A 12,342-nucleotide genomic window follows, 5' to 3' on the forward strand; every position below is an offset into this window, starting at 1 on the left:
CTGAGCTCAGTCAGTCAGCGAGTTCTCAACCCACCTCACCATCCACTTGTCTATCCCACACACTTTCTCAGCTTCATTATCAGGATGTCATGGTAGACAGTACCAAAAGCCTTGCTGAAATCAAGGTACATGACTTCTACTGCTCTCCCCCATCTACCCAGCTGGTGATACCATCATAGAAAGCTACCACATTGGTCAAGCACAATTTTCCCTTGGTGAATCCATGCTGACTATTCCTGATGACTTTCTTTTCTTCCAATTGCTTGGAGATGGCATCTAGAACAAGCTGTTCCATCATCTTTCCAGAGACAGAGGTGAGGCCGACTGGCTTGTAGTTTCCCAGGTACTTCCCTTTGATTTTATACATGAGCTCTTTGCTCATCCATGCAGGTCTCCTGCCTCCCTTCCCTGATTTTCTACTCTTAGGGATGCATCCATCTTGAGCCTGGAAGTAGTGTTGTGTTTAAATGTTGCTCTGCTCTCATGGGGTAGCCTTACCTTCAAGCACTCTAACCCAAGTAGATCCTGGAAAAGGAATGAATTTGGCTCTCTGAAAGCCCAGGGTAGCAATCCAACTTCTTGCCTTACTTGTTCCACTCAAGATCTTAAACTCCACCATCTCTTTATTGCTTCATCCCAAGCTGTCCGCTACCTTCACATCCCTAACAAGCCCATCCCTGTTGGAAAGAACAAGGTCCAGAAGCACGTCCTACCTTGTTGGCTCTTCCACCACCTGTGTAAGAAAATTATTTTCAATGCATTGCAGAAACCATTTTGAATGCATGTGCCTGGCTGTGCTGTTTACCCAACAGATCTCTGGATGAATGAAGTCCCCCCATGGGAACCAGTGCACAGTATTGTGAGGCTCCTTCCAGCTGCTTGTAGAAGGCCTCATTGACTTTATCCTCCTGATCTGGTGACCCGTAGTACACCCTCACAATGATGTCAGCCATATCTGAATTAAAGGGCAGCCCTTAATTCTCACCCACAAGCTCTCCACACATTCTGTACTCTCTCCCAGGTGGAGCTCATTACATTCTAGTTGTTGGTCTCTCATATAAAGCACAACTCCTCCACCTTGCTTCCCCAGCCTTTCTTTCCAAAAAAAGGACATATCCCTTAATGGCAGCATTCCAGTCATACGAGCTGTCCCACCACATCTCTGTGTCTGCAGTGAGATCATGGCCCTGCAACAGTACACACATCTCCAGCTCATCCTGTTTATTTCCCATGCTACATGCATTGGTATACAGGCACTTTAGGGAAGCAGCAGGTGCATTTACCCCTAGAGGAACACAAGAAGATTCTGGATGGGGTAATCACAGAATTGTAGGGGTTGGAAGGGACCTCTAGAGTCGAACTCCCCTGACAGCATGACCTTCTCTGGGGAGTCCTCTCTTGATTCTATGGATTTCCATTTTGAAGTACTTCTTTGAATACATTCCTAATGTTTGTATGTGTCAGCTTTGCTGATGTGGCTTCTCAGGTTTTAAATTAACATTGTTGTAATGCATTTTTCTTTAATTAAAAAAGAGAGCTCCCCCACAGGAAATTTCCTAAAACAAAACTCATTAGTAATAAGCAGATAAAATCTTTATCAGTTAATCAACACTATAAACTTCTGACAGCTCTGTGAGCGGCATGAGATAACACTGTCGTCATAGTAAGAGAATTTGAAATCATTAGGGATCCCACTGAGCCGTTTGGGTGGTGTGAAAGTAATGATTGAGGATGGCCCCCCCGCAGAAATCTCCTGTGAATTCCCCTAAAGATTAAAGCAGCGAAAATCTTGATTTTCTGATGGTCCGAACTCTAAAGCTTTTATTTTTTTTCTTAAATAATGCACAGCAATGAAGAGCAATACAAAGAAAACTCTTAATGTTGCTGATACTAGAACCTGGCATGATGCCACAGAATTTTTGAGCAGGTGGTTAGTGAAATTCTAGGAACTTCTCAGGGGACAGGAGCATCTCTATTGTCTCTAAACGCTTCTTCCCAGATGATCTCTCTGAGGATTTAACCTTTGGAGGAGACTGTGAATTCCTCATCTTTCCTCCTCCCTAAACACAGTCATAACTGCCACTCTCCTTCCTTGCTGAACTATGGCAATCCTCTTATCATGTATGTGAGGGAGTTCTGCTCCATCCCAGCTTTCCTGAGACAGAGAGCGCAGACTGCTGAATGGATGGTAGAAAGTATCTAGCTTTGGGTAGGGGACTTCTTTGAAGAAGGCTGGGAAGTGGTAGGGGCATAATGGAGCAGAACAGCACAAGCTTGTATGACCAGTAGAATATTACCACCACCTAATCTGAGACTATCTTGCACTTTTAGAAAGCTATGCTGTAGATATATTGTCATTTTCTCTATCACTGCAAGTGATGTGTAAGTGCCCCTTTCTCATTCTGGGGACCCTTTGGAGCCATTGGGATTATTTGGGTTCATTCTATTAACTTTGTGAAAAATAAAAGTATGTGGGCTGGAACACAATTACAAGAAAAAAAATTGTATTTGTCCTCATCCAGCAAACTTACTGGGATGGATTACCAGGAAGTTATTAGAGTTTGGGGCAGCAACTTGAAATTGTATGTAATTGTATTTTCATTTCTCATCTTGCATCTTTATTTGGTCACAACAGCAACAATTGCATTTGCTTACAAAAGGGTAAATGTAAATCAGTAGTTTTTTTTTTTTTTTTTTTTTTTTTTTTGTGGCATGACTTACAGCAGCAGTAATGACATTATCAAATGTGTTAAGTTTTGATAGCATTTATTGTTTAAAATGCACTTCGAAGGGTAAGTGACATTGTTGCCTTCTGAGATCTATATTTAAAGAATGTGACGGATTGCAAGTGAATGGGTCATTCTCATTTTATTCCTCACATACTTGTATTACAAAACATATCCTGCTTGATAGCTGCCTGCCCTGGAAAAACAAGAGTCCCAGTTCCTGGCTCTGCATTCACAGACAGCTGTGAAAAAAAAGACAACCTCTTATGGACAGTCCTATTTAAAAGGCATGAATTGAATGGCAGTGATTAATTTCAGAGCCACTGAGGCTTCTCTCTGTTTAGAAGTCTTCAGCTTAGGAATCGTATGGTAGTGTCACTCACTTTTCTGTCCCTCATTCCAATCTGACCTCTGAGTAAAAAACAAAAAACCTAAACAAAAATATCCCTTTCTTTTCCTCATAGTGTGGTGCATCTTCCTGTAGTAAATTTTCAAGCAGATTTTCTGGCAGTAAATGTGTTTGTAACAACTTTCTTTGTATTCATAATTACAGTCAGCTCTGTCACCTGCAAATTATAACCCTTTATTAAATACCTTTATGAGATGCTTGGTACAGATTTACTGGGAGGGGAATGAGAGGATAAAAGCTCTTGGATTCTTATTAACAACCACATAATGTGTTTCTGTGCCACGTGATGGGAATCGCTTCTGCCTTTGAATGTTGTTTGTGCGTTTGGATAAACAAGCATGAGTACTTTTTGTTTCATTTTTAAAATACTGCAGTGAAAGACCACTTTCTGTCAAGAGACCAAACATCCTATACTGGCAAAATGAGCTGATTGCAAGGAATGGTATAATATGATCTGATCCTTTTGATCATACAGATTTTTTACATTACTCTTTCTGTCATGCACGGGGTGGGTGGCCTTCAGTTCCCAATGGTAGGGTCTTTAACTCACTGTTGTTAGAGGAGAATGTGTCCCGTGATGAACATTTACCTGTTTATCCTCTCCTCCTTATATTTTTCTTTCTCTATTTTTTTCTTCTCAGGATGGAGTAGGTGTAGATGAGAAGCTGTCTTTGCGGCGGGTAGCCGTGGTAGAAGATTTCTTTGACATTATCTATTCCATGCATGTTGAAACTGGGCCTAATGGAGAACAAATCAGAAAACATGCTGGTCAGAAGAGAACGTATAAAGCAGTAAGTACAAAAAAAGACAACAACCAAACATCTAGAAGTGAACATCAGTCTGTAGATGCATGATTATTTGGATTTAGTCACATAGCATTCAATTTCTGTTTTGTTTTGTTTTTCCCAGCTAGATTAATACTGCAAACTACACCCTCAAATTTATTTCAGAGGCACTTACTTTCAGTAATGCATGCCAAAATACAGCTTGGTAATCAGGAAGGCCACACTTCCTATGCATTGGATCCTTGGCCAGATCCATTGACTTCGGTAGTGATGTTCATACTGATACAAGAATAGAATTTATTATTTCTGTAATGGTTTGACAATTTCTCTAATAACTCTATTAACAAGTTGCTATTAAATGGATGAAATCTGAAAGGAGACTTAAAAGGTATTGGCGCAGTTTTGCTAAATGGGGTGTCGTGTTTCCACATATGAAATTTCCTTATAGTTTATTGCTGCTGACAAATATCCTTAATGGTGTAATGTTTTCAAATCTTGAATATTTCTGGAAGCCTCCAAGCCACAGCTGCTTCCACCCTGGCTGGAACACAGGGCACCCATGTGAATTTCAGCAATGGCTTCAGTGAGATTGGGAGTGTCAGGGGTTTGGCTGGGGGTACTGAGGTGATATGTCGCCCTGAATACAGTGCTCTTAACCTTAAAAGTGATCTGAAGTCATGCTAGCCATTTTTAGTGTAAGGCCAGCAAAATGCGTGGGCAGTCTATGTTTCTAACATCTCAAACTTTAGTTGTAAGAAATAGCTGTTTTTCCAGTACTATTTTTTCAGGTATATAACAATCTTTACTACGTCTCTCTGAATCCCTTAAGGTATATTTTATTTATTGGCTATTTCAGACAGTTTGTTGTGGGAAAAGCTCTTGGCAAGGTTTCTTATAATTTGTTCCCAGCTGTATTGACCTCAAAGTAGATATATCAAGGAAGACACCAGTCATCTGGGTGTTCTTTGTATGGCTTGGAGTGATATTTCAGGATGAACAAACACAAACTGTCTAAATTAATTTTCATCTGTCACCTCAGCCATTTTGATACTTGGTCTTATGTTTTAGAAAGCATTAGAATAGTAATGTTTTCACTGACCTTTATCTTTCTGTTTTGTTTTACTTTGGTAAGCTGTTCAAAGGTATAGGTCACAAACTTTGTAGAATAAGATACAGGTATAAGGACTGTTGTCAGCTGTAAGTAGAATGCTTTAAGTCATAATCCTACAAATGCATATATTTGGTATAATATTTAGTACTGTAAATATTTATAAATATTTACTACTGTACAATATTTACAAAGCATAATATTTACTACAGTAAGAATCCCATGATTCAGGTAAGAATTCATTGTAAACAGCAGGGAAGACAAGTAGTATAATTTCTGAGCAATTTGAACAGGCTCAGTAGCCTACACGGTACTTTCATTTGATAGTAACTTTTATTCTGATTGAGACATGAGCTTATTACATTGCTATGAGATGATAATCAATGTGTGCAAATGTAAGTTTTCGTATCATTACCAAAGTCAATAATATTTTTCTATTCATTTTATTGCTTATTAGTTTATTAAGGCATTGAATCGTATTTCTCAAGGACAGGATTCACATGTATAATTTTTAAATATTTCCATAGATTAAAAAAAAAAAAGAAAAAAAAAGACTCTAGAACAAACTAATATCAATTCTTGCTGTCTGTCCCAAGATAAGAATTAGGCTAGATAAATAGGCCTCAAATTCTGCCAGACCACCAGGGGAAACACATGCTGCTTTACTGGTCCTGTCAATAAAAATACTCACACTAAAAATGGTAAGCAGTAGTGTCAGTCTGTTCCAGAAAGCCACACAGTATCTCCTTCTGTGATGCAGCAGAAGGAAAGAGGTAGTGTCTTGGGTAATAATCTTACAAAAACGATACCCTAAGAGCTTTATAAATCAAACAGAAGTACTTTGGCAGATCTTAATTTTATTAAGTGAATTGGAAACATGATTAATTGAGTCTTGCTTCTTTATTCACAAGTCAAAAGTGAATCATGGTTGACTTCTGTGAATGTATACATTATGCATAAGCATTGACCAAATAGTTTGAGTGAACAATTTTTACAGGGATGGTGTTTCACCAACTATACACTACAATTGCAATTGATAAGCAAAAGGAAGAGATGCCATCCAGGAAGACCTTGAAAAACTTGAAAGGTGGGCCCTTGCAAACCTAATGAGGTTCAAGAAAGCAAAGTGAAAGGTTTTGCTCTTGTGTCAAGGTAATCCCAGATATGTATACAAACTGAGAAAATAAATTCTTGAGAGTCATCTGAGAAGGACTTAGGGGTCCTGGTTCATGAAGAACTTAACATGAGCCAGAAGTGTGCACTTGCAGCCTGGAAAGGTCAATGGTATCTGGAATTTCATCAGAAGATGAGTGGCCAGCTAAGTGAGGGAGGTGATTGTTGCCCTCTGTTCTTCTTTTGTGAGGCCCCATTTGTGTCCAGGTGTGGGACCAATACAGGAAAGATGTCAAGCTGTTGGAGAGGGTCCAGAGGGGGGCCACAAAGATGATCAGAGGCTGGAGCACCTCTCTTATGAAGACTGGCTGAGAGCTGAGCTTGTTCAGCCTGGAGAAGAGAAGGCTGTTAGGACACCTCATTGCAGCCTTCCAATATCTAAAGGGGGTTTATAAACATGAGGGAAATCAAACTTTTTACATGAGTGATAGGACAAGGGGGAATTGATTTAAACTAAGGGAACGGAGATTTAGATTAGACATGAGGGGGAAGTTTTTTACTGAGAGAGTGGTGAGGTGCTGGAACATGTTGCCCAGAGAGGCTGTGGATGCCTTGAATCTAGAGGTGTTTAAGGCAAGCAAGTTGGATGGGGCTTTGGGCAATCTGATCTAATACTTGATTTAGCAGATGGCAACCCTGCCTGTTGCTGGGGGGTTGGAACTTATGATCCTTAGGGTCCCTACCAACCCAATCCATTCTATGATTCTATGATTCTGTGGTTCTTTGAATTTGTTTTTCATAATTGCTGACATGTGATGATCACACTGCTTCTGCTCTCTGGACAACTAGAATGTCTCAACAGAAAAAAATGATGGGAAGAAAGCCACCATGTTTTTGGTAAAAATTGTGAAACTTCTGTAATGCATAGATCATTCATACCCAAGTAGTTCTAAAAAAATACATGGCACAGTTCTAAGGACTGCAATATAGTAGTTTTGAGTTATTAATTTTATATATGCATAAATCTCTATTGCAATTGAGAAACTGCTTTATCCAGAACTTTGAATATTATTCAAGCATGGTTAGAAAGGTAATGAAATTGTCAGAAGTAATTTAATTAACCACTGTTTTCGTTTATATGGAGTAACAAATTTGGAATTGGTAGAGCCTGTTTTGTTTTTGATAGTGTTTCCCCAGATGCTGGAGTGCTCAAAGATATCAGAATTTCTCTCAAAAAATATGTTCAGAACAGCTTACAGACTCAATTACCAATTCTGTAATCTTAAGTGAGTTGTTTATGTAAACTGTGTGAAAATGAATGGTGTTTCTGCTGCTGGTTTCTGGGGGACTTTCTGTGGAGGTGCTGTACAGAAAGGTACATAGGATATGGTAATTTTAAAAGATCAGCATATTGGAAGGGAGCTTTTACATTTTCATCGTGTAGCAATGTAGCAAACTCAAACTTTAAGTTTTCTTGGCACAATTTCTACAGATTAGTTAAGAAAGCATCTGTGCTTCAGTATTCAAGATTAGAAGTTCCCAGTTCATTCTCCTCTGTGCACTAACACGTGAGAAGGGAACTGTACAAATTCTTTGTGGTTTATGTGGTAGAGTAACCTTGAAAATACATAAAAAAAAGAGTGAGCTTTCCATTTAACTAGCAGGTTTCATGCTCATTTCAAGGGCTTGACTTGTATACAGTATAGGATTGATAGACTTCTGTTCCTTGCCAGCATAGCTGTACCTGTAGGTAGACTTACACTAGTAAAAAAAAAACGCTTGACTTAGATACATGAAATGAAACCAAGAGTTTTCATGCCTTTAAATTATATACAGAGCGTTGCACTATTGAAATACATCAGAGTGAAGGGACTAGTTAATACAACATTTATAATTCTGATTAGTTCCACAGTTCCCAGGGAAGTTTACAAACAGGAGGGCCTTGATCTGGGAGATAATTCCCTCACAAGGCAGGATATGGGATACAAGGCCAAGTCATTGGCTCAGCAGGAGGACAGTTGGCTGGGAATAAGAAAGCAATGTGTTCCTTGGTGCCAAGGACAGCAGTTGTGCCCAAACAAGTGCCTGCCCTTCCTTTTTTTTCCCCTCAGATTATCTAGGAAGCCAGGCATTACAGAGGAGTGACGGGTGTGGCCTAGAGAAGTTATCTGAGCAGTCAGGAGGAAGTACAGAGGATCCTCAGAGGGGTGGCTCTGCTTGCACTTTTGTACAGCTTGGCACCCTAGAGGAACTGCTTTGCTTTGAGATAGTACATTTCTCTCTGTGTCCTAAAGGTCTGTTTGGGTGTGAGTAGAAATCAGGCCCTGAGGCATGAGTTGCTGTACCAAACTGGGGACAGGGACACACAGGACAGAAATGTTCATGAGAATTTGTACAGCTTAATAAGGCAACAAGTGCATGGCTAGCTTCTCTGTGCCTTTGTTGAGATACGCATCTTGATTTAAACCACTCAGCTCTATATGAGATTTAAATTCAAGTGCTGAGTGGAATATAGAAGGTGGGAGCAAATGGAAAAAGTTATCATTTCAGGAACAATGCATTGCAGAAGTCATAAAAAACTGTGATTTGGTTCAAACTGGGAGAAAAAGAAGGAACCTTAAATTTTTCAAGAAATTGAAATGGCTCTGGTGAGCTTGAGGAAGCAAACCATCTCTGCCTCCTAACCCTAACCTTCCTCACAGATCCAGCTCTTGAGTACAGTTAGTCTAATTTAGTGGTCAAATCCTGATTTTAAGAATAGATTTTACTTTCCTTTATTATTCTTAAAAAAGATAGATATATAGATAAATGACATTTAAACAATAAACTGTGAAGTGTCTCACCTTTGTGTATTACATTTGGAGAGAGTTTACTGTAACTAAGTGAATTGTCTACTCAAGAACAGATTACAGAAGTCTTGCAGCCACCTTAAACTCTTGAAATTCCTTGCACTTGAATATTTTAACATGTGAATAATGATCTGATGTCTGCCTGTTGTGCCTGCACTGTCTCAGTGCAAAGTCTTGAAACACTTTTGCAGTTAACCTGAGTTGTGAGCAAAGGTTTCAGGAGAAATGGGTTGGTTAATAAAATTCCCAGCCCATGAATGAAGAAAGAGCAGCAGAATGATGAGCTGGAAGAGAAGTAGGCTTGTAAAACTTGTGGGACATATTGATGTGTCAAGGGAAAGTAGCTAGAGGCAAGACTCACCAGAAACATAGTACATAAACATATAACATCTGAGGAAAAACAGGAGTCTATTAGGTCTGGGGAATATCTGGAGTCCTGTTCTTCATCCAGTTCTTGCATTAATACATGTTGTTCTGTCAAAGTAAGAAAAATATTCTTCAAATTGTGAAAAACAATGTGACTTTTTTCCACTCTCAAACCAAGAATGTGTTTACAAGTCCCCTTTAAGCATCACACTGAATGTGTTTTCCCTGGGAAGAATTTTTTGACAGGTAGCATTATGAAATAACATCATTTCCATCCAGTACAACTTCCTCAATCAAGTACAATTAAGAAGGTTTGTGGCCTAGCTGGTCTCCGTCCAGGGCAAATACTGTGCTTGAGGAAGCAGATGAATATGAAGTATGCATAGGGTCTAAACACGTATACTTGTATCAGCACGAGTCCTTTGTGCAAGGTGAAGCATCCATGCCCTGTGCACTTTTATCCTTCTGTCTTGTTTCTGCATTTTTTTTAATTATTATTATTATTATTCTTTTTCTTTTTTTGCAAAGGGCAAGCTTTGAGTGCCCTGGCAGCAAACCAGCTAACAGATGCTCCACATTCCCTCCCTCTCAGAAAGACAGTCTTGTTATGTGGGGAGGAAGCAGAGCTGTGAAGGTAAAGTTGTGTATGAGAGAGAACATTTTCCCCAATATAGTAAGGTAGTGAGCTCTTGATAAAACTCTTGGCAATAATATGTATGCTTTCCTACATCAGCCTTTTATCCTGACCTCTTGCTGAAGTGAGGAGAGGACTTTCCTTGTCTGGCTTGCACTCCTGTCGTCAAGAAACCAATTTCTGCCTCCTGGTTTGATGGCTGTTGGCCCAGGACAGATTGTCATTTTCTTCTCCCTACATGTCTCTCTCTTTCAGTTTTTCTTTGGATCATCTCCCTTTCCCTCATCATCCTTAATTAAAAAAATATACATGCACAACAAAAATTCTCCCGTTTCTGACACATCATGTCTTCCAGACTACACATACATTCTCTGTGTTAATGCTTTAGGGGTTAATAGGTTCACTTGCAATATTTCACTCTCTCTCCTCACACTTGTCTTTCCTACTCTGCCATATGTGTCCTAAAATCTGCCTTCAATTTAGTGCTTGTTAATTTTCCAAATAAAAATGGAGCTCTGAAAGCTATATCATCACAACATCCTGCCCTTAAATCATCTGAACACTGGGGAACATGAAGTTCACTTTGCCCATTTTCTCTGCCTGCAGCGATGCACTGGGAAGGAAGTGTAGTTCTCATGGATACTTAGGGCATACTTCACTTAGCTCCAATATGAATCCGATTACATGCTCAGATACTTGATTAATTCCCTCTCGTAGTTGTGTTCTGCATGGGATCCAATAGATAGCATGCAGACCAGTTCCAGATTTAGAAGGCTTCTGTTGCTGGATGATATTTTGAAAGGGTTGATATCTATGTTCTCTGGGGGATCCTGTGACCCCCTACCTCCCCACACCTGTAGATAGGTTGGAGTTGGCCTGCTTTCCCAGGTAACTAGCAATAGGACAAGAAGCAATGGCCTTAAATTGTGTTGAGGAGGTTTAGATTAGGAAAAAAATATTCTCTGAAAGAGAGGTGAGGCATTGGAACAGGCTGCCTGGGGATGAACTCTGGAATATTTTATCAGTATGGCTAGTCAGACGAATTCTGGGATATTTTACCAGTATGATGCATAAACAATACTTGTTCTCTGATTTATATAAACATATACATGACCAGTTTGCTGTAAATCATAGCCAGAAGTATGTGTCACAAGTGTGTGAATGCAAATCATGTAATATCTCCCAATTCAATTCTGACTTCTTTTCCTACATTTTTTTTAAATGGAATTGCAATATGATACTGTTCTTTTATTGCAGGGCATCACTAAATGGGATAGTCTGGCTACAGTTTTTGTTAGCTAATGGCCTTGAGAAGAACATTGCCGCTGAAGGCAATGAGGATTGAGTCATTATTGCTTTCTTTCAGATAGAATAGAGGATAAAAAAACATTTTTTCCTGATGAAGTTGGACCACTAAGGTATTTCTATATAGTTAGTTACAAAGTGTCATTGGTCTCTGAAATATATGCAAGCCAGTAACACAGCCTACATAAGCACAAACTTGAGCATTGGCGTTAAGCTTAACTGAGGGGTAAAATACAGAATTTTTTATTCAACTTTGTTCTAGAGAGCTTTTAGGACATTGGTGGTGCTAAGCCAGCTGGTTTAGAGCATGGCCAGAGCTAGCAAGCCACTATCTTCATCTCATGAAGTAGAGATGCTTTTCTTCAATAAGAGAAGCAAAAGGGAGTCTGCATAGCTGAGATGTGAGAGTTGTTTTTTTTTAATCTTTCTGGCACTGAAAAGAGATCTTTGTATATATTCAAGTGGCAAGAATAAGAAAAGTTGTGAGTCTGCTGTGTTATGCCAATTTAAACAAGCTGAAATCTTGGCCTGTGAGTGATTAATTCAAATTACAAAGTAAACAGGGAGGAAGTTGCTGAAAACTGGTGTTATTTACGGAAGGGCATCCTTAAAACTGTGTTGTAGTGGGAAGTTGGAGACACAAGCATCTGCCATATGGATAAATATAGATATAAAACCTGGTTCCATTATAGTCAGTGGAGCATACCTATTGAAGCTGGGACTTAACTCACTTGCTTTCCATGGAGAATTTTTGTCTTGTTTGAGCAGAACTGGAATTTTGACAGAGATGTTTGATTGGAATAAATGGAGCATTCCTATCAAATGCAGGTAACTAATGAATCCATGGGTAAGCTCCATTAATTTCAATACAGTGCTAAATGTGTTAAATGTTATGAGGGAGAGGTTTCTACATATGTACACTTACTTACCAGTTTTCTTAATGATAATTTCTAGCTGATTTTAAGTTCTTTCCCTGTTCCACAGGGACTGTGAATGAGCAATATTTCTGAAACTAGAAGGGTAACTGAAAATTTGTTTAGTGGTATA

The 12,342-nt window shown here is 39.2% G+C and overlaps 1 protein-coding gene across 3 annotated transcripts in view; it reads left to right on the forward strand.

Moving 5' to 3' along the window:
- NOL4 (nucleolar protein 4) overlaps nucleotides 1-12,342 on the forward strand; it is a 184,526-nt gene that overhangs the window by 32,673 nt on the left and 139,511 nt on the right. For all 3 annotated transcript variants that reach the window (XM_065753446.1, XM_065753448.1, XM_065753447.1), the window contains exon 2: nucleotides 3,777-3,926. In XM_065753446.1, the coding sequence (XP_065609518.1) occupies nucleotides 3,777-3,926 (150 nt within the window). The remainder of the gene's footprint in view (nucleotides 1-3,776; nucleotides 3,927-12,342) is intronic.

This window comes from Cyrtonyx montezumae, unplaced genomic scaffold (genome assembly GCF_038088225.1).
Source record: "Cyrtonyx montezumae isolate F1298 unplaced genomic scaffold, pur_monq_1.0 scaffold_8, whole genome shotgun sequence".
NCBI classification, from domain to species: Eukaryota; Metazoa; Chordata; class Aves; order Galliformes; family Odontophoridae; genus Cyrtonyx; species Cyrtonyx montezumae.